General features: G+C 37.3%; 2 protein-coding genes and 3 non-coding genes across 5 annotated transcripts in view; all 5 read right to left on the bottom strand.

The window, feature by feature from the left end:
- LOC144243846 (mutS protein homolog 4-like) overlaps window positions 1-6,571 on the bottom strand; it is a 15,830-nt gene extending 9,259 nt beyond the window's left edge. Inside the window, 2 exon segments of the mRNA XM_077778984.1 lie at window positions 1,999-2,181; window positions 6,346-6,571. Coding sequence (XP_077635110.1) covers window positions 1,999-2,181; window positions 6,346-6,571 — 409 coding nt within the window.
- Window positions 6,572-8,228: 1,657 nt separating this feature from the next.
- On the bottom strand, window positions 8,229-16,937 carry RABGGTB (Rab geranylgeranyltransferase subunit beta). The gene is made up of 9 exons (XM_077778986.1): window positions 16,862-16,937; window positions 15,695-15,802; window positions 14,252-14,449; window positions 13,566-13,671; window positions 12,664-12,716; window positions 12,466-12,576; window positions 11,461-11,586; window positions 9,428-9,581; window positions 8,229-8,826 (listed from the first exon to the last, which is right to left on the bottom strand). The coding sequence occupies exons 1-9, from the start codon at window positions 16,862-16,864 to the stop codon at window positions 8,690-8,692; spliced, it is 996 nt and encodes a 331-aa protein (XP_077635112.1). The 5' UTR covers window positions 16,865-16,937; the 3' UTR covers window positions 8,229-8,689.
- Window positions 14,026-14,097, bottom strand: LOC144243859 (small nucleolar RNA SNORD45). The gene has a single exon (XR_013338792.1). It is a non-coding gene; the product is annotated as a small nucleolar RNA SNORD45 (small nucleolar RNA).
- On the bottom strand, window positions 15,316-15,399 carry LOC144243864 (small nucleolar RNA SNORD45). Its single transcript, XR_013338796.1, has one exon. It is a non-coding gene; the product is annotated as a small nucleolar RNA SNORD45 (small nucleolar RNA).
- On the bottom strand, window positions 15,955-16,033 carry LOC144243860 (small nucleolar RNA SNORD45). The gene has a single exon (XR_013338793.1). It is a non-coding gene; the product is annotated as a small nucleolar RNA SNORD45 (small nucleolar RNA).
- Window positions 16,938-21,312: the final 4,375 nt, after the last annotated feature.

The following is a 21,312-nucleotide window of genomic DNA, read 5'->3' as shown; positions in this document are numbered from 1 at the left end:
GTAAAAAAAAAAATATATATATATATATATATATACACACACACACATACATACATGTATATATATACATACCTATATACATATACACATACATACTAATATATATATACCATATATATATATACACATATACATGCATATATACATATACATACCAATATATATATATATACACGGTGTGTGTATATATATTTATACACACACACCATACAAACACTAACCAAAAGNGAAAGGGGTAGAGTGAGAGAGTGAGAGAGAGAGAGAGAGAGAGAGAAAGAAACCCAAGCAGGCTCACACCATCAGCACTGAGCCCAATTTGGAAACCTGAGTCAAAGTGTAACACTTAACTGACTAAGCCACCCAGGTGCCCCTTAGTTGCTTAAGTGACTGACTCTTGATTTCAGCTCAGGTCATAATCATATGGTTTGTGGGTTGGAGCCCCATGTCTGGCTCTGCCCGACTGCTTAGGATTTTCTCTTTCTCTCTTTCTCTCTCTGCTCTTCCTCTGTTCTTATGCATGTGTGCATGTACTCTCTCTCTCAAAAGAAATTTTAAAAAATAATGAAATAGCTTCAAAATATGCAAAACAAAACATTAACAGAACTACTAGAGAAACAGACAAGTCTACAATCATACTGGGAGATTTTAATATACCTCTAAAAAAGTCTTTAGTGATACAGACTTAAACAACACAATTAAAGAAATGACCTAACAGGGGCACCTAGCTGGCTCAGTCGGTAGACATGTGACTCTTAAACACAGGTTCATGAGTTCAAGCCCCACACTGGGCACAGAGGTTAAAAAAAAAAAAAAATTGACCTAATAGACATATATAACCTATACATATTTATAACTGTAAAATATATTCTTTACAAGTGGAGACAGAATATTTACTTAAAAATGTATAAAATTAAGAACTGTTCATCAAAGAACATCATAATAAAAGAAGGAAAGAAGTCACAAATCTAGGGAAGATATACACAATAAATGTACTCATCAAAAAGAACAAGTATTCTGAATATATATTCAGAATCTATAAAGAATTTCTGCAAATCTAGAATAAACCTAAAGAAAAATGGGAAAAACACATAAATAGGCATTTCACAAAAATGAAAGCTAGATGGTCAAAAAGCACACAAAAGGTAACCAGCCTCAGGTGCCTGGATGGCTCAGTCAGTTAAGTGTTCAACTCTTGATTTCAGCTCAGATCATGATCTAGAGATTTGTGAGTTTGAGCCCTGCATAGGCCACCAGGCTGCTTGGGATTCTCTCTCTCTGCCCCTTCAGCACACATGTGTTCTCTCTCTCTCAACATAAATAAATAAACTCAAAAAAAAAAAAAAAAGGTAATCAGCCTCATTGATAACAAGGAAAATGCAAATTCAGATTACAGTTAGATAGTATCTTACAACTGCTAGACTTCTAAATGTTAAGAAGTCTGACAATATCAAATGTCAAAGAGGACATAAATCAACAAGAACGCTCCTAGTAATAGTATACACTGGTAGAAGTACTTAAAAAAAATTTATCATTATCTTGTAAATGTATGTATTCATAAATACTATATCCAAGCAATTCCACTGCATGTACCTTAGAGAATGCTTATACATGAAGACTTATTTCATCCATCTTCCCCTCAAGAGAATCTAGATTTAGGTAAATACTAAAATTTAAGTATAAAAAAACCCACAGGATAGTATTAGAAGATTCAATTTCTAGATTTAAATACACATCATGTATAAAAGAGAGATTTCTCGTTCATTTACTTTTTGTCAGAATAGTTAAAAATGCAGACTTGCATATACTAACAAATAATATCACAAACTATGTAGCGTTAACTTAACCTCAAATTATGGATATAAGTAAATTAATGTATGTTTTTCAGTGGTCCATTATCAGTTACAAATAACTTCAAATGAATTTAACCACCCTAATTTATAATTTACAAACCTTAAATGTTTCAAAAGGTCATCTAGGTCAATATTCCATTCATTTTACCTGAATATCCCATCTGTGGTGTCCAACTTTTATAACCTGATCTCTGAGGATTTCCAGCAAACAATGGAGTTTTTAGTGTATGAGGATAATTACTATCTCGTGCAGAAGATAAGCTTGTGCCAAAAGTAAAATTTGATGCAAATGTGTTTTCTGTATTAGATCCTTTGTTTCCAAAATATGAACCTAAATTTGAAAAATGAAATGTCAGTTTCTAAAGATACAGAATTATACAATGATGTTTTAATCACTATAATTTATATCATGTTCACTTTCTATAAAACTTCATTAGATAAGGACTTTTAAAAATATAACCAATTATGACAAACTTAATGGCATTATTGATAAATAATCTGGCACTAAAATATAAGGAATAGTGCTTGCTAATATGCTTCTACAAGCTGAGACTACTTTTGATAAAATAAAAAACTACCTTCTAATCTTCAAATATACCAGATGTTTACTTTGTATAGCAATTATGAGACTTCTTTCCCTGGATTGATTTAACTTCATTGAAATTCTCTCCTCCCATGCAAATAGCATAAGAATTTTAACAACTTTTTAAATGTTTGTTTGTTTGTTTGTTTGTTTGTTTGTTTTGAGAGAGACAGAGATACAGAGAGAGAGAATCCCAAGCAGGCTTGGCAGTAGCAGCACAGAACCTGATGCAGGGTTCGATCTCATGAACCCAGAGATCACAATCTGAGCTGAAATCAAGAGTTGGATGCTTAGCCAAGTGAGCCACCGAGGCACCCCGAGAGTTTTAAATTCATCTGGATTTATTTCCCTGTTTAGGAACTCTGCCACTGATATATTACCTATTTTACAGGATTGTCATAAAATTAGAAAGAACGCACATAAACAGCCTAGCTTAGTGTGTTGGCACATAGAAGTTCTTAAAAGTATATATTGCAGCTCTTTTTTCCTGTTTGTCTTCAGTTCCTTTTTTTAAATTTTTTAAATATTAATTTATTGTCAAATGGTTTACATACAACACCCAGTGCTCATCCCAATAAGTGCCCTCCTCAATGCTCATCACCTATTTTCCCTCTCCCCCACCCACTCATCCAACCTCAGTTCGTTCTCTATATATTTTAAAGAGTCTCTTGTGGTTTGCCTCCCTCCTTCCATTTGTAAATATTCCTCTCCACTTCCATGACAGCTCTGATTCTCCTTAAACCACTTGCTTTGTTTCCTTTGCCAGAATCCTTTTTCTTCTTCCTTTTAACTGCTGGCTTCCCAGGGTTCTACACTTTTTCATCTTCACCCACAAATTAACATTATACATCTTCTCTAGGCATCTCATCCATTATCTTGGTTTCTATTAATTCCTATTTCTAGTTATCTATAACCCTCAAGATTCATATACAGTCCTAACTTCTCTCTTATACTATAAACCACAGTTTGGCAAACTTTTTAATAAAGATCCAGATAGTAAATGTTTTAAGTTCTGTGAGCCTGTCTATCAGAATTACTCAACTGAGACAACATATTGGGAAAGCAGCCATAGACAATAGTAAATGAATAAGCATGGCTATGTTTCAATAAAACTTTATTTCTAGACACTGAAATCTGAATTTAACATAATTTTCACATGTCACAAAATATTATTCTTCTTTTACTTTTTCAACCCTATAAAAATGCAAAAACCATTCTTAGGTCTATACCTGCACTGTTCAATACAGTAGCTCCGGACCACATGTGACTATTTAAAATAAACCAAAAGTAACTAAAATTAATAATTATGTTCCTTAGTCACATTAGCCACATTATAAATGCTCAAAAGCCACATATGGCTATTGGCTACCATATTAGACAGCACAGATATAAAATATTTCTGTCATCACAAAAAGTTCTATCAGTGTGGCCCTGTGTCCCTTTTGGATATAAACTTTTAGATGTCTCTCCAGAATTTTTAAATGTCCAAAAATAAACTCATTATCTTTCCCTCAAAACTTATTTTTTTTATTTTTTTATTCTTTATTACTAGTTGTGCTCAACTGAAACATCTTGTACCTTGTCAGAATCATTCTTAATTTTTCTTTCATCAAACCTAACACCAAATCAATGAGTAGGTATTGTAAATCGTTTTTGTTTTTTTTTTAACCACTAAAATTCCTCTCCATCTCCATTCCTACTAGCCCATTTTAAGGCCATATCTTCTTCAGGCCCTCTGTAAGTTTCTTTTAATTGTTCCCTTTGCCTCTAGTATTATGCCTCTCTAACCTATTCTTCACATCATCACCAGTGATCTGTCCAAAAAAGAAATTTCATCATTTATCTCCTTTCTTGCAATTCAGCAGTGTTGCCCCATACCCACCATAGGATGAGACCTAAATATGGGTGCCAGCAGGAATCAGATACATTCAACTAGGATACTTTGAGAAGTTTGATAAAGAAAACATTTGCAAAGGTATAGGCAGGGTATAAGGATATCATCATAAAGAAGTGTATAGAACAAGGACAAAGTGTGTTCTGTTACCTAGGCTTAAAGGAACTCAGAGAGTGGTTACCAGAAACTGGAGACAAGAGAGGGCTGTTTTTTGTTCTCAGGTTACTTTTCGACTCGAAGTCCCTTCTTGAAACTTACTTGTCTTTGTTGTCCTCCAATTCCTTTGACCTCTCTTTTGCTGTATCTTCATGTGGCCTCAAATATACTGACAACTTTCAAGTCTGAATCTCTCCTAAGTTTCTCTTCTTAGTCCTAGATCCGTATATTCAATTGCCTTAGTGTGAATACATAGATATTCTAGAGGCTTTTCACATTCAACATGTCCATAAAAGAACTCATTTTCCCTCTAAATGGTGCTTCTCCTACAAACCTCATTTTATCAGGAAACAGTACTACCATTTAACCAGTCAACAAAGCCAGAATTTAATGCAATAATTCAGACGTAAAATAATGAGGGCCTGTAGTGGCACAGAGAGAGATAGGAAAAGAATTATTTAAAAGACAAAGACGGGGCTTGTTAAGTGTTTGTATGTTCAAAGCCAGGGCACCTGGGTGGCTCAGGTGGTTAAGCGTCTGACTTCGGCTCAGGTCATGATCTCACAGTCCGTGGGTCCGTGCCCTGCATCAAGCTCTGTGCTGACAGCTCAGAGCCTGGAGCCTGCTTCAGATTCTGTGTCTCCCTCTCTCTCTGACCCTCCCCCACTTGCTCTGTCTCTCAAAATAAAATAAAGACATAAAAAAATACACTTGAAAAAACAAAGTGAAGGAACTGTTGGAAGTCTTATAGGGTTTAAATTTAGACAACCCAATGATTGAGATAAATAAAAGAAACAAGTCAAGGAACTGTGGAGAGACGAATTCAATTAACCACATAGTGAGTCTGAGGTGTCCATTGGTCTCCCACTAGAAACTTCAGAAGATAGTCTGAAACAGGAACCTGCAGCACTGTTGAGATGAGTGGTGGTGGTTATCCCATCCAAGAAGTGGCCTAGGGGAAAAAAACCTCTAAGGACAAACCATAATTTGGGAAATGACAAAGGTAAGCAAAGCAGTTCTCTGGGACTTAGGAGAAAAACAGGAGAGTAGAATTGGGGAAGCTAAATTTAGAAGTCAAGAGAAAACTAGTCAAGAACACTGAACACAAACTGAAAAGTGACCACTGGATTTGGCACTTGTTACCTTATCTTTGGGTTGCAATGGCATGTGGAAAACAGGGATGCTTTTTCCATGAAGGGAGACTTGTCCAAATATAAAGGAGTCAAACTCGTATTGAAGGACATACATTTTTAAAAATAAATATATTGGGGNGATATTTAATGCTAAATTTAATTCCTTCAGGGCGCCTAGGTGGCTCAGTGGGTTAGGCCTCCGACTTCAGCTCAGGCCATGGTCTTGCAGTTCGTGGGTTCGAGCCCCGCATGAGGCTCTGCGCTGACGGGTGAGCACGGAGCCTGCTTGAGATTCTGTCTCCCTCTCTCTCTGCCCCTCCCCTGCTCGTGCTTGCTCTGTCTCTCAAAAATAAACATTTTTTAAAAATTAATCTATTTTCATCCCATCCTAGTTTAGGAGCCAAGAGGTTTAGCCAAGCGGTTTAGCATTCCTGTCACCAAATTCCTGCACAAACTGTCATGTGTCATACACTCTGGGCGGAGGCGGTTTACAACGGGTGTTATTTCACTCTTCCTCAGAACGGAGCCATTTACCATCGTGGACTTGTAATAAAACCAATTTGACCAGTCCAGCCTTTCAGTCACTCAAATTCCTAGAGCACCCTATTCTCATCCTCCAACCAAATCCCAACTGAAATTTCTCTGTGGTAACCACCCACGCCCGCCCCCTGAACCTCCAGGAGCCGCAGGCCTCCGGCTGACCCCTGAATCCACCCAACCACTCCTTGCCTTGGGCTGGCTGGGCGCGGCCGGGGACACTGGTGCTGCTGCTCTGGTCGCCGGCGGCTCCAGACGTGCCCGGAGGGGTGGACACAGACGCCTGTGCTGAAGGGTGGCTCTGAGGCGTCTCCTGGAGTCCGAAATTATAGCGAGGACTCTGAATTCTAGCCTTTCCCAATGCGGGGGAAGCCGCAGGGGCAGAAGATGAGGTTGACGAGACCTTGGGTCTCAGCATTCTCACAAATCTTCCCAGACAAAAGCTTGGGATTTCTGAACAACCCCGTCACCGCTCAGAGGTACAAAAGTGTCACAGAAAAAGGCCGGAGCACCGTGCGCAGACGCACAGACCGAGCGCGCAGGCGCAGTGAGTCCGGGCTGCCCCCATCCACACCCAGGATCCTACTCCCGCTGGCGTTCAGTGCCTTCTCCTCCACAGGATTTGGCTTTGAGCTTAATGTGAGGCACAGCTCTCCATCTGCAGGGATCAGCCCGAACCGAATTGTTCAGAGCCCATCAATGACAATCCAATTTGGTAGCCCCAGTATTCTCACAGCACTCTATTTCATTAAAGGCTTTTGGTGCTTTTTAACATTTCCCACATACCCCGAAACACACTTTATTTCTTTCTAAATCTGCAAACTGTCCACCGCTGGACACTCAACGCCTGATGGTGGGAACACATTCAGTATTCAGTCCATCTAACATTGCTTCTATAGCAAAACAGAGAAAAAAGTTATGAACCTCCTACAGTTTAAATATCCACAAGGCTTTTATCACAAGATAGCCCTTCACCCATTAAGCACAGAATTATATGCACAGTGCCCTAAGAACCACATCAAGAATGGAAAAGATCGTTCTCTGATAGTTCTCAGTTTCTCATGCTATGGGTATGAATTAGTTAAGAACAGACTATACAAATCCAAACTCTCTAGCTTTGCAACAAATGACTATCATGGCTATTTTTCTTGAATATGGAAATAGTACCAACCTCATAGAGAAGCTAGGATTCAGAAAATACTCTGGATATATTAGAAGATATTCATTTAAAAACATAACTGAACAGGGGCACCTAGGTGGTTCAGTCAGTTAAGCATCTGACTTCAGCTTAAGTCATGATCTCACAATTTGTGAGTTCAAGCCCAGACTTGTGACATCACTGTGTTGTACATGTGAAACTAATGCAACATTGTGTATCAACTATAAAGAACTACTGAATTCATAGTTGCTACTAGCTCCATAAATCAGGTTTACAGCCTAGCTCACCTAAATGCAATGACTTGAATCATCAAAATTCCTCTTCCGATTATCCCATTTAAGTAAGATTATATTCTATCCAATTTCAAACTTTCAGAATCTAAATTATGGCAATTCATCCTGAACTCTTCAAATTAGTTAACTGTCAAAATAGTATCACTTCAACAATCTCAGGTTAAGCACCTTTTTTCAAGATGTTAAAATCGACACTGGTGAATGAGGTCTAAGTGAACCATCACTATTCACTCTACCTCCAATGTGGAGCTTGAACTCCCCTCAGGAGTGACATGCTCCACCAACTGACTGAGCCAGCCAGGAACCCCACTAATTCTTATTCTTAAAAGGACTATTAATACAGAGTATTGCCAACATGCTTGAGAAAATGTCAAACTCTCAGAGAATACTCATCTGTGCTTATGTGTTTCTGAAAATACAGGTTCAAAAAAAATTGTGGCAACTATCAACTTCCATTTCCCTGATGCCCAACAATTTCATGGGAAGTAACTGGCACTCTGACATAAAATGTTAAGAGTAAAGTATACCCAGACTGCAATCCCACTCTAAGATGGTGAAATGTACCATTTATCTAAATTACTTTTGACCAATTCAGAGTAGCCATAAACAAACTTATAAAACCGTTCCAAATTTCAAAAGCCATTTATTCTTGTGCATCTTTTAATTCATATATGGATGGCTTTATCAATTTTATCAATTAACATTCTCACTGACATAGATCAATTTACATTAACCATTATTATGTAATGTGAAAGAAGCACATGGGAAAATTAAGTAGAACACAAGACTTCTTTAAATAGTTCTTTAAACTGAGCTTGCTGTTAAGGAAACATACAAATAAATACATTGAAGCAGAAACAAATTATTGTACTCAGAAGAACAGCACTGCAGAAGATAATCTAAAGCTGAAGATACAATAAAGATCTTTATTTTACATTATGTATAAGTACATAATTTATTAAAATTAATACAATTCATATACAAAATAGTAACACAGTAGTCATTTTTAAGTTTGATAAGCACTTTACAGAAATGTTAAGATGGCAAAACTATACTAAGCAATTTCTCACATCTCCATCAAAGTCTAGCTCACTAGTTCAGGCTGAACATTCATTCTCCGAAGTACTTCTTCAGGCATGCAAAAAACAGGACTAACAGGTTTAATCTGTTCTTCTCCCAAAAGTGACAATCCAGCAATTCCAAATAAAGTATGAAAAGGATCTACCTATTTAAAAAATAAGAATTTATAGAGTATTACAAAATGAAAACCTCTAAAACTCTACTTCTGAACAAGTTATATTGGATCCCATTGTATTTTCTTTACTTTAATAAACGCTTAATGTCTTCTAAAATAAAAGTGATGGGGACACCTGGGTGGCTCACTTCATAAGCATCCAATTTCAGCTCAGGTCATGATCTCACAGCTTGTGAGTTTGAGCCCCTTGTTGGGCTCTGTGCTAACAGCTCAAGCCTGAAGCCTGTTTGGGATTCTGTGTATCTTCCCCACCCCCCGCCCAGTCTCTTGCCCTCTCATGCTCTTTCTCAAAAATAAACAAACATCAAAAACACCAAAAAACATACATAAAATAAAAATGATGGCTTCAAATTCTGGTTTTAACATAGAACCTTTACCCTACACTAATTTTTTGACAATTAAGTGATGAGAAGTTTCTGTAAACTTGTTTTATGCTCATCTGTTCTCAAACATTACCAGCAAAGTTAAATACTATCCTATTTCCATGTCTGGAAATGCCTGGAAACATAAAAGTACTCAAGCAACAATGAAAATGTTAACTGTAGCACCAAGATGTGAGAAATATACTTGCCATATCTCCTGGTCGATCTGCAAATCCTCCTGTTTCTTCATCTTGACATGCTAAAATGAAACTTCGTAGTTTCTCTCTATCAATCCAATGAAGCCTTCCAATTATCTTTAGGGAAGCCAGCACCCACCAGGAATAGCATACATCTGGTAACTAGGAGGGAAAAAAAAAAAGCCACAGACAATAGCCACAATTTTATTCTCTAGTCCAAACATGGGGTGGGGAAGATTAAGGAATATATTCACATATCTTTAGAATTAAAGATAATCACTGGGGAAGAAAAAAAATTAAACATTTCAACCCACAGATACCCAATGCTAAATGTAGAATCATTTCAACATAATCAGTGGGTGATTCATAGGTGTATTAAAAGTATGGATTCCTGGCAATCCCTACCCTGACTCATTTTCTAATTGTCCAAGATTGTCCAGGTTTCTCACTGGATCTTAACTAGCTAGAAAACACTTATGGGTACCTCCCTACCCCTTATCTTATTCACAAATATTGCACAAGCAAAGCTAAACAGAAATACAGTGATCTACACAAAAGCACCACCATGTCTTATTATTTTTGGTAAAGGATCCAACAAGCTAGTCCTTGAGTTATTATCCAGACTACAATGTTTGTTTTTTTAAGCTTTCCTGTTAGCAGAGCCTGACATGGGGCTTGAACCCACAAACTGAGATCCAACTGAACAGAAGTTGGATGCTCAATTGACTGAACCTCACATGTACCCCAAAAGATTTTATGTGCCTAAATTGTTTTTAAAACATAGTCTTAAAATTTGCTTTTCAGGGTAATTATGTAGTTGCAACAACACTGTATGTCCTACAGAGCTAAAAACATTTACTATCTGGCCCTTACAGACTCAATTTAAAGAAATGTGTGATAACTAGAGAAATGCAAAGTACAAAGGAAAAACTTGATTCCCTTTCCTCCACATCAAAATGTCAAAAATTGCGTTTTTCTTAAAATTTAGTAAGATTTTGGGGTACTTGGGTGGCTCAGTCGGTTGGGTATCCGACTTCGGCTCAGGTTATGATCTCATTGCTCGTGGGTTCAAGCCCCACATCGGGCTCTGTGCTGACCGCTAGCTGAGAGCCTGGAGCCTGTCTTGGGATTCTGTGTCTCCCTCTCTCTCTGACCTCTGACCCTTCCCTGCTTGCACTGTCTCTCTCTGACTCTCAAAAATAAATAAGAAGCATTAAATGTTTTTTTAATTTAGGAAGATTTTAAATAAAAATTCTGTAGCCTAATTTCTAAAAACCATTGATGTGCTAAGTTATTTGTCCTTTCATACCTATTATAGTAGACACGGAAATTTCTCTAAAAGATACAGGTGTTCGTTTAATTAGTACTCTTTGGGGCTGGGGGGCACCTGGGTGGCTCAGTTAAGTGTCTAACTTCAGCCCAGGTCATGATCCCAGAGTTCGGGAGTTCGAGCCCGTGTCAGGCTCTGTGCTGACAGCTCAGAGCCTGGAGCCTGTTTAGGATTCCGTGTTTCCAAATCTCTCTCAAAAATTAACATTATAAGAATTTTCTAAAAAACAGCCCTCTTCGGGTCCCAAATAGAAACAATCTTTTAATGCATGACTGATTTTCCCTGGTATAGGTCTAGAACTAAAAGTTTAAAGAAACAGCTTCATTGCAACCCCTGGAAAATATAAGGCATTCAGGACAGGGAAAAAGACCCTTTAAGAATTCATATACTATGTCTGAATACAAATACATTAAACCTAAGAGTATTTGCCATTTTTTTGTCTTCCCTCAGAGAACTCCAGATTCTACTTCAGGATAAGGAAGACCAGAAGACATGGCATCAGAGGTAGCATACACAAGAGTCTTTTAAATGGATACCACAATTAATAAGTATCTCAAATCTAATTTTACTTTTTGCCATGGGCATTTCTTTAGGAGGTACAACTGAAAATTTTCAATGGTGGGTGGAGAGACAAAAAGTTCATTAACAATTTATAAAAAGTTGTAATAGTTATGAAGCTACTAGAACACAATATATCTTATTAAACTATACCTTCTCTGGCCTTCCATTGAGTCCACCTGATGGTAACTGTCGTTCACAAAGCCACCAACCGAGTAAATCAGAATTTACTTGATGCAACTGGCTAGTAATAGCCAGAAATCCTGTGCAACAATAGATCTAAAATTACAGACATAGAGTACATGTATATAATAATTTTTCAGTAGTAATACAGAGATAAAAACTACTCAATTAAAAAAAGCCAGTTTATGCCTAAAACTTGATTTCTATTAAAAAGTCAGAATTTAAAGCATGTAAATATCACCTATCTGAACAAATCCAAACATACTAATTCTAAGATACAATTCTGCAATGAAATACTATTGTCAAAATTTCTTCGTGGCTAAAAACCATTTTTTCTGCAAGATTTTATTTTTACTAGAGCCCCAACATGTGGCTCGAACTTACAACTCCAAGATCACAAGCCACGTGCTCTATGGACAGAGAGCCAGCAAGGTGCCCCTAAAATGTTTTATTTCGTAACTATTTACAGATACTATGTATAAGTACAAAATACTCTTTACAAATACAATTTGCCTCTCTGGCACAAGCAAATGGGTGCTCAGGATAGGTAAGGAATAGGATGCTTTCATCTACTTAGAAGAAACTACTGTAAAAACGCCTTCCTTTATCTGCTTTTAAGCAATTCTTATGCATTAGTTTACTTAAATTAACTTCATTCATATTTAACATTGAAATTACTATTAATATTTTTAGTTTATCACACTAGTTATCCCTCCAAAATTGACAATTTTAGGGGCGCCTGGGTGGCTCAATCGGTTGGACGTCTGACTTCAGCTCAGGTCATGATCAGTTTGAGTTCAAGCCCCATGTCGGGCTCTGTGCTGGGCTCTGTGCTGACAGCTCAGAACCCTGGAGCCTGCTTCAGATTCTATGTCTCCCTCTCTCTGACCTTCTCCCGCTTGTACTGTGTCTTTCTCTCTCAAAAAATACATATTATTTAAAAACTGACAATTTTAATCTGCATTAATAAATTACCTGCCCAGCATGAGATTCAGAACCTGGCCTGCAACCAAATCCACCATCAAAGTTCATACATGATAAAACAAATTCAATTGCCTTTTCCACATTAATAGCATCTAACTTCCCCTACAAACAGAAAAAAAATAAGCCTATTAAATTCCAGAATAATCATAGGCACTTAATAATTATTTCAATACAATATTCAAAACTTACCAGAAGAGCCAATGTTGCCACCGCACAAAAAGAGAATCTTGTATCAATTTCTCCTAAAAAAAAAAAAGGAATCACATCAAAACATAAGTGCTATCAGAGACATCTGACCCTAACATATAATGCAAGGTAACAACAAACTGCACAGCTACCATAGTTAAATTTTCAAGAGTTCAAGCTTAATACTTATTTTTAAGCTGCCAAGAGGAAAGCTAAATCTGAAGTGAAATCACTTCTAAGGAAACCAAGAACTACAAAATTGTTATGTCAAAAATACAGCAAATTATCGTAAGTTGTTTAGAATGCCCAGAAAGGGAAGATAACCAACATAAAACCAAAAGGACTATTCAATTTCTAACAATGACAATGAACTTACCCTATTATATAAAAGTGGATTTTCACATCCCATGAAGCAGCTGGTCTCTCCGGCCTGCACTGTATTCATCCCTAAAGCAGAGATTATCTACATTTATCAAGTATAGTACTAAGTACTATTCCCTCCCTCCACTCAAATATCCACTAAGTTTGTAAAGTTTTTTGAATATTTTTCCCTTGCCAATAGTTTGCAAAAAACTTTACAAAGCCACCAAATACTGGGGAAAAAAATTTCACCTACCTCATCTTTTAGACTGGCCCCCTCTGTTCCAGTTCTCCTGTATGCTGATATAACTAGCACAGTGCATGCTGGAACTTCCAGCAGACCATTTAACTTCAGTTAGACCAGCTGCTTAGTGGGACCTGAAAAGATCAAAAACTTAAGTCTCCTTATGATTATTAGCAAAGTCTCTAATTCATTGTACTTAAAATTTTTCAACAAAGCTTATCACTACAATAAACACCAAAATAGATTTTAATACTATTATTTTGGGTAGCAAATATTTGGGTAGCAAATAGAATGTCATTACCCCAAATATCTCCAGCAAAAGAACCATCTTCTTTCTGTAGACTCTGAACATATTCCACAACTTTATTTACATCAATAACATTAATACTATCATACAGAGTAAGAATCTGTAACAAAAACAAAACAATTTAAGTAAATACCTCTTCAACACTTAAGATTCTTCTAATGATGTTCTTCCTCAACTACATTTTAAACAGTCATGTAAACATGTCCTTTTGTCTATGCATATTGCAAACCTGCAGACTATCTTCTATGCCACAGGCATTATCAACAAACCCGAACTGGTAACATAAAGCATTCACTTCCTACATATAAATAGTACCTTAGCATTCTAAGACTTTTAAATATACTTAGATATTTAAACCCCTAATTGTGGATATTCACTAATATGAAAATCAACATTTAACTCTACTTGACTTTCAAATTATTTACATATAACAAAAATAAACATTTTGCCATTCAAGGTCTCAGTGTAATTTTACAATTTACATCAACTCTGGATTCAGCTAATACATGCCATCACATCATTGACCTTGTAGAATACAGTACAGGCTTCGTTTGAAAAGATTAGAGAAACTCTTCTGACATAGACACCAATTTGTCATACTGCTAATATCCAATTCAGTTTCTCCATTCTCAAGTAAGAGAATACACTATCAAGACTATTAAATTTTAATAAATATTTACCTGGACAGCACTTAGAGTGTACAGAAGATGAGGATCATGTCCGATACTAGCACTTATTCCACCACACTCGTGTTGACAAGACTTAATAAATGTAAGAATTTCTTCTCTATTCATCCGATGTAGTTGTCCCATGAGATCCATTACAGTCAGACCCCAATAGATACCACTCATTCTCAAATACTCAGACATACAGTATTCCTAAAATATACAACAACTTTAATGTGCCAGTCTGAACTGATGCAGGGTTAAAGTGATAGAACATGTAAAGTTAACTAGCCACACATATTGATCCTAACATCACCAGTATGGATTTTTAATTTGTGGCTCTCAAATTTGGTGGGGGGATAGTAATTGAAAGGGATATAATAAATTCACCTATGACTAACAATACAAACAGGCCTTCAATCTCCCGGAAGGACCAACCAGAAGCAGAAGTGAAAAATATACCAAGTTTGGGGAGAATATTTCTTTCAGAGCACCTACATCATATTTATTAGACATCTATCCTATTAATAAGTGGAGTATGTACAAAGCCCATCTATTACCTATTAGTAAATGATACAACTACCTGAAAACCAAAATGGCCAAGGAATACAAAAGATAAAACCACCAACAGCAGCACATCAAAGAGAAATAAAAACTGGTAAAGAGAAGAGTCCAGAAATAAGTTTTTCCCATAGTCAACAATGTATTAGATTTTAAGGTATTTAATCAGGTGAGTGCTCTTTGTGAACCCAAATTCACGGTTTAAATAATAGGTTGATGAGCACTAGATTAAAAAAGGCTGGAATAAGTCAAGACTTAACCTTTGAGTCATCCAGGAAAAAAAATAATAAACATGGTCCTTAACAACTTCATAAAAAGGGAACTTAAACTTATGGGAACTTAAAACAATTAAGTCACAAGTTCATCAAAAACTAGCCAAGACCATCAATTAATTGTTGTCTGGACACTACTGGGAAAAATATTTACTTTCAATTGAGTTGTTCATTATCTTTTTCTAAGATTGCCCCAGAGAGGAAAACTATTCTTCAAGGTTTGAAAATTAGGGTAAAACCTTTTTCAAGGTCTCAGCGTAATTCTAGAGCTAAAGTGTTATTAGACATCAGCCATATATTCAGGTAATACATGCCAACACATCACTGACCTTGAAAGTAATACCCACAAAAGTACAAATCTCTTCTGGACCTCAAACCTTTTACAAATCTGGACAGGTAGGAATCTATTTTGTCTGCCAAATCCTCTAAGAACCATCGTTAATTCTGATGTATCCTCAACTTGATATCCAAAGGCACCCAGAACACAACTCAAAGAGGGATCTTCAGTGCTTTGGCGTGCAGGAGTTAGCATTTTTAAGAAGCATGGGCCATTACAGACCTACTGACTGTTCATAATAATCTCACTTCAAAATAAAATAAAGTTTCAACATAAAATCATACATACATAATCATCTTTCTTTGAGCCATAGGATGCAATATAATCTGCATGCTTCTCTAACAATAAGGTGTCAGGTGCATCTGACTTGATAGTAACATCCTTCTGCGGTGTGCCCTTTCAAAACAAAAAAGCAATGTAACTGTTCTTATTTTAATGGTTGACCCCAGTAGTATATTCAATACACATCTTAATTTTTGACTTTGATTTCATCTTGCCACACAAAAACTTTAAACATTAAAGCTCTTGTAAAGATTCGGGTAATTTTTCAGATCTCAGAGTAATTCTAGAGCTAAAGCAGTAATAATCAGCTTTGGATTCAGAATACATGCCAGCTCATCATTGACCCAAAAAATTATTACCCTCATCTGTCGTTGCTTACCTTTCACTTGAGAGTTAAGTAAAATAAACAGAACAGAATATCCAAGTTTACCACTTCAGGACAACGTAAGGTTTATATGCAGCATCAAGTTTAAGTATAAAAATTATATACCTAGCCCATAATTCGCAGTTAAATTCTTTAATGAGATTTTACTAATCCTAGAAATTGGGATTTCTACACACTCCAAAGGTTATTTATCAAGGCAGTAGTTCCTATAGCCTTATCTTCCCCAGCTTTTTAGTCTCAGTTTCTTCATTTGCTGCATGCTCTCAGGAAATGAGGATGCTGCTCTAGTTCCCCGTACTTCTGATCTAGCTCTATGTGATCGAGACAGCATTAAACTCATTTTAAGTAGGTCATGACGACTATCAAAAAATAACTGTGACTTTCCATTAGATCCCAATTAAAACTTACTACATCTTCAAAGTGACTATACGAGCAATGACTCTAGGTTTTGAGCCATAAAATACTGAGAAAGGTAAAACAAAATTTAAAAAAAAAAACCACCAACGAGCGCCCTTTTTTGAGGGATTAAGAAATCGGGCCGTTGGATCTTGAGGCCTGCCTCTCAGGAAGAAGCCTAGATAAAATTAGGAGTAACTGAGCCCGCGAGATCTCCAGAAAACGCTGAGTAATACTTCACCCTTCCTGAGCCATGAAAGAATCTTGTAAGGCCCATGTCTTAACCCAACCATTCTCTAATACTTGCTAAAATACCCCAAGGTGACCGAGCTGCCCAGTATCACTCCACCTGGACTGCACGGAGCAACAACCTAAGACGCAACCTCACTCACCATGTCTGAGACGGAAAAGAGAACTTCTGTCGGTTCCTGGGTAGATTTAGGCGGCACGCGCCTGCGCAGAAGAGCCCCTCAGGTCCCTTCCGAGCACCAGCATAGCTGACCACACTTCCGCCTGTAGGATGAAGCTTTTGCGTGGCTGCCCTAGGACCCCGCCGACTGCTCATAGCTGTCCTCGCTGCCTGAGCCCAAATTCTGTGGCGCCCTTTCCTCATCCCTTAAGTACTTCCATTTGTCTAAAAATTTTAAGTGATAATTAAAAATATGAATTACTTTTAAGAAATCATTTGATTTTGACGTTCTTTGAACTCAAGTGGCTTGTAATTAGCAGAGTTCTTCCACGTAGTAACTATTCAATAAATGGTTTTTGAGCAAACGTTAATGAAATAAATGTTTACATTCCCTTCCTGTTTGCCTCCGTACCGGATGCGGCTCCCTCACCTATTCCCCTCTCTTCTTGAGGCAGTGCTAACAGTTGAAAAGGTTTATAACTTACTTTTGAAAAAGAAACACTCCTGTTCCTTCCACGAGCTTTCCCTAAATTCAGGTTTGCCAGGGGTGTTATTACAGCTGTTTTCATTTGTGCTTTCTTAGGTCTTTCATACTTTAGCATTTTGAGCTCCCATTAGAAAATATTGGTACCCCATACCCTTACAGTTTATTACATTCAGTAACGATTTGCAGAAGGGTTCCTGACACACTGGGCTAACAATATAATTAGGGCTATCAGTAATTGAGTGTTGAATCTGCTATGATGATAGATTTAATTATTTCTCCCTGCAATTTCGTAGATAATTTATACGTTTTGAGGCTATTTATAAATGCATGTATAGTTTAAGGCTACTTTATTAAATGCATGTAAGTTTAGCATCTGTTTCTGGTGGGTTGAGCCTTTTACTATTAAGTGATGATGGTCTCTAATACTTTTTATCTTAAAAAGGCTTCCCTAAATATTAATGCAATTTCCCCAGCTTTCTTTTGCTTCTAAGTCAGATAGAGGAGGGATGTAGAGGGAGGGAAAACTAAGGGAGAGAGGGAGTGGTCACACTTCTGGGAAAAGCAGTGCTCAAAGTAAGAATAATGCAACCATCAGATCCAAAAGTAACATTCAAATTGAGTCCATAACTGATGAAAGAATGAAAAACAAGCCTCATTTCCTACTTTTAAATTCGTTCAACAAATATTTATTGGATATCTAGAATGTGCCAAATATTATTCTGGGTTCTAGGGGTGTAATGATCAGCAAAATGGAAATCTGTGTAGGAAGCATATGTTCTAGCAATTCTTGTAATTACATTCAGCACTTCTATATATAGGTATTTATCTTACAAATAAGTCTTTGAGGTATGAAGTGACTTATGTGCAAGAATATTCAAAGCAGCAGTCTTTATTAGCAAAAGATTACAAGTATCTTAATTACCATCAAAAGGTTAAATAAAGTATACTGTATTCATTATGCAGTCATTAGAGTGAGGAAGTTCTGCATACATTGCTATGGAAAGAGTTCCAAAATATATTAAGTGAAAACAAAAACAGAAAGTGCCAAGCTATGTATAGTGTGCTACTATTTGTGTGGAAAACAAAGGAGAAAAATATATGTATATATATTTGTAAACGCACAGAATTACTAAAAGCAGTTGTCTACAGGAGGAGGGTAACTGGGAACAGGATTTAAGGAAGGCTTATTTTTCACTGAATACCTTGGTACTTTTGAAACTTGGTGTATTTTACCTGTTCAAAAAATAAAAATACCCCCCCAAAGAAAAATAGTTACAAAAATAAGAAAAGAAACAAAAACCCTAATATTGATGAAAAAAACAGCTCATCTCTGCCTCTAGAACTGTGCTGTGTAATATAACTAAATGAGACACTTGAGATGTGGCCACTCTAAATCAAGATGTGTTGTAAAGTATACAATGCACACCCTATTTCATAGACTTAGTAGGAAAAATAAAATATCTCATTAACAGTTTAAAAAGTAGATTGCTAAAATCATATTTGGAAAAATTGGGTTAAGTAAAACATATTCTTTTTTTAAGTTTATTTTGAAAGAGAGGCAGAGAGAGGGAGTGAGACAGAATAAAACATTCTTTTTATTAAAAAAGTTTTAATGTTTATTTTTTTGAGAGAGACAGAGACAGAGTGCAAGTGGGGAAGGAGCAGAGAGGGGAAGAAACAATCTGTGGCAAGCTCCAGGCTCTAAGGTGTCAGCACAGAGCTCTATCCATGGCTCAAACCTACAGACCGGACCATAAGATCATGACCTGAGCTGAAATCGGCTTTTTAGCTGACTGAGCCACCAAGGCACCTCAGAATAAAACAGATTCTTAAAGGTAATTTCACGTAGGAGCACCTGGATGGCTCAGTTGGTCAAGTCTGACTCTTGATTTACCCTCAGGTCATGATCTCTCGGTTAGTGAGTTCAAGACCACCATCTGGCTCAGTGCTGTCAGTGTGGAGCCTATTTGGGATTTTTTCTCCCCTGCTCTCTCTGCACCCCTCCGAACCATGCGCATGTTCTCTCTCTCTCTCTCTCAAGTAAAGAACTTTTGTAAAAAGTTAATTTCATCTATTGCTTTGCACTTTTTTTTTTCATTTTTATTTGTTAAAGTAATTACACCTAACATGGGGCTCAAACTCACAATTTCAAGATCAAGAGTCACATGCTTTACCAACTGAGCCAGCCAGGTGCCCCTCTTAACTTTTTTTAATGTGTCTATTAGAAAATTTTAAATAATGCAGTATAGATCATATATCATGCTATATTTCTATTAGACAATGCTGCTGTTGTCTGTGAGCTTTATGGGAGTTGTAACTACATCTACTTTGTTCACCATTACATGTTATGTAAATGGAAAAAGTTTCTCTTTACCTACAATTTTGTTCAAAGCCCAAATAGTGACTTAAGAAATAGTTTCATTAGCATTCAGTATCTAAACTGTTTCTAGTCTGTTTTTTTTTTTAATTTTTTTAAATATTTTATTTATTTCTGAGAGAGAGAGAGAGAGACAGTGTGAGCAGGGGACGGTCAGAGAGAGGGAGACACAGAAACTGAAACAGCCTCCAGGCTCTGAGCTGGCTGTCAGCACAGAGCCCAATGCAGGGCCGAACCCATGAACCGTGAGATCATGACCTGAGCACAAGCTGGACACTTAAGCAACTGAGCCACCTAGCCACCCGAAGTCTGTTTTAACATCTTTATAATATCATGGAATAGCTTTTCCAGGGGACAACAGTACCATATTTTACCTAAGGTGCCATCAATTATAAGATACATCTCAACTGCAAAGATAACAAATATGGGAAAAAATGGCTATTAACACAAACCTTATCCATATTTTTGAGATGTTAAATATGAAAAACATGCATTTTGGAAACAATGAAATATAGTGTGGGAGCCCGACAGTAACCACAATAAAGCGTGGTTAGGGACGCGGGGATGTGCCTGCACACGGGGCTCCCTGCCTGGGCAAAGCATGCCTGCAAACAGGATGCTCTGCCAGGAGGCCTGCACACAATATCCAAGTTTAATGGTCCGCTCGCAAACGAGGGAACATGCCCTCCTTAGAAGTAAGGAGGAGGCTGGAGTTGTGGGCAGGCCTCTTAGTAAACATGTTGTGGTCGCTTCCTCCCTTTGCTCCCCGCTGTCCTTGAAAGGTGTTTGGCTACTTGCCCTTAATTGGTAAAGGAATTCATCTTGTAGATTTCAGTTTGTATCCAGTTACCGGGGTATAAAATAAACCGCAAGAGGGGCTTGCATAGAATTGTTCCTCCGGCTGGAGTTGTGTCTGTGTCTGTCTTTTGTGTGTGTCTTGTCCTTTGTGTCATTTCGTCTGCAACATATAGTAACTGAGTCATTCTGAAAAATCAAATGTAGAAGCAGAATATTACATGCTCCATGTCCCAATTCCACCTGTAAAATTATATTACTTTCTATGTATTGTATGACATTTCTGATATCTCTATCCATCCATTTTTTGGTTCAGTTCAAGCAAATTAAATCTTGTAGAGTCCTAGAATTGCATGCCTTCCCTAGTAGCACCAATAATAAAAGGAACTGGATAGGTATGATGCAGGTATAGGAGAAGAATTCTGAAGCCATTTAAAAGAAACTCCGTAGGGGTACCTGAGTGGCTCAGTGGTTGAGCATCTGGCTCAGGTCATGATCTCACAGTGTGTGAGTTCAAGCCCTGCATCTGGTTCTGTGCTGACAGCTTGGAGCCTGGAGCCTGCTTTGGATGCTATGTCTCTTTCTTTCTTTGCCCTTACCCCATTTACATTCTATCTGTTTCTCTCTCTCAAAAATAAATAAACTTGGGGCGCCTGGGTGGCTCAGTCTGTTAAACATCCGACTACGGCTCAGGTCATGACCTCATGGTTTGTGGGTTCAAGCCCTGCATCAGGCTCTATGCTGACAGCTAGCTCAGAGCCTGGAGCCTGTTTCG

The sequence above is a fragment of the Crocuta crocuta genome, unplaced genomic scaffold (genome assembly GCF_008692635.1).
Source record: "Crocuta crocuta isolate KB4526 unplaced genomic scaffold, BGI_CrCroc_1.0 scaffold58, whole genome shotgun sequence".
Classification (NCBI taxonomy): Eukaryota; Metazoa; Chordata; class Mammalia; order Carnivora; family Hyaenidae; genus Crocuta; species Crocuta crocuta.
This window is presented reverse-complemented; position numbering and strand designations above follow the sequence as displayed.

Bases quoted from the DNA above. Each gene is read 5' to 3' on its own strand.
- RABGGTB (XM_077778986.1), bottom strand. The intron at 14,450-15,694 runs GTATGTATGATT...TGTATATTTTAG, and splicing joins GCTCAAAGAAAGATGATTAT to GAATACTGTATGTCTGAGTA. The intron at 11,587-12,465 runs GTAATTTATTAA...CTGTAATTTTAG, and splicing joins CTGAATCTCATGCTGGGCAG to ATCTATTGTTGCACAGGATT.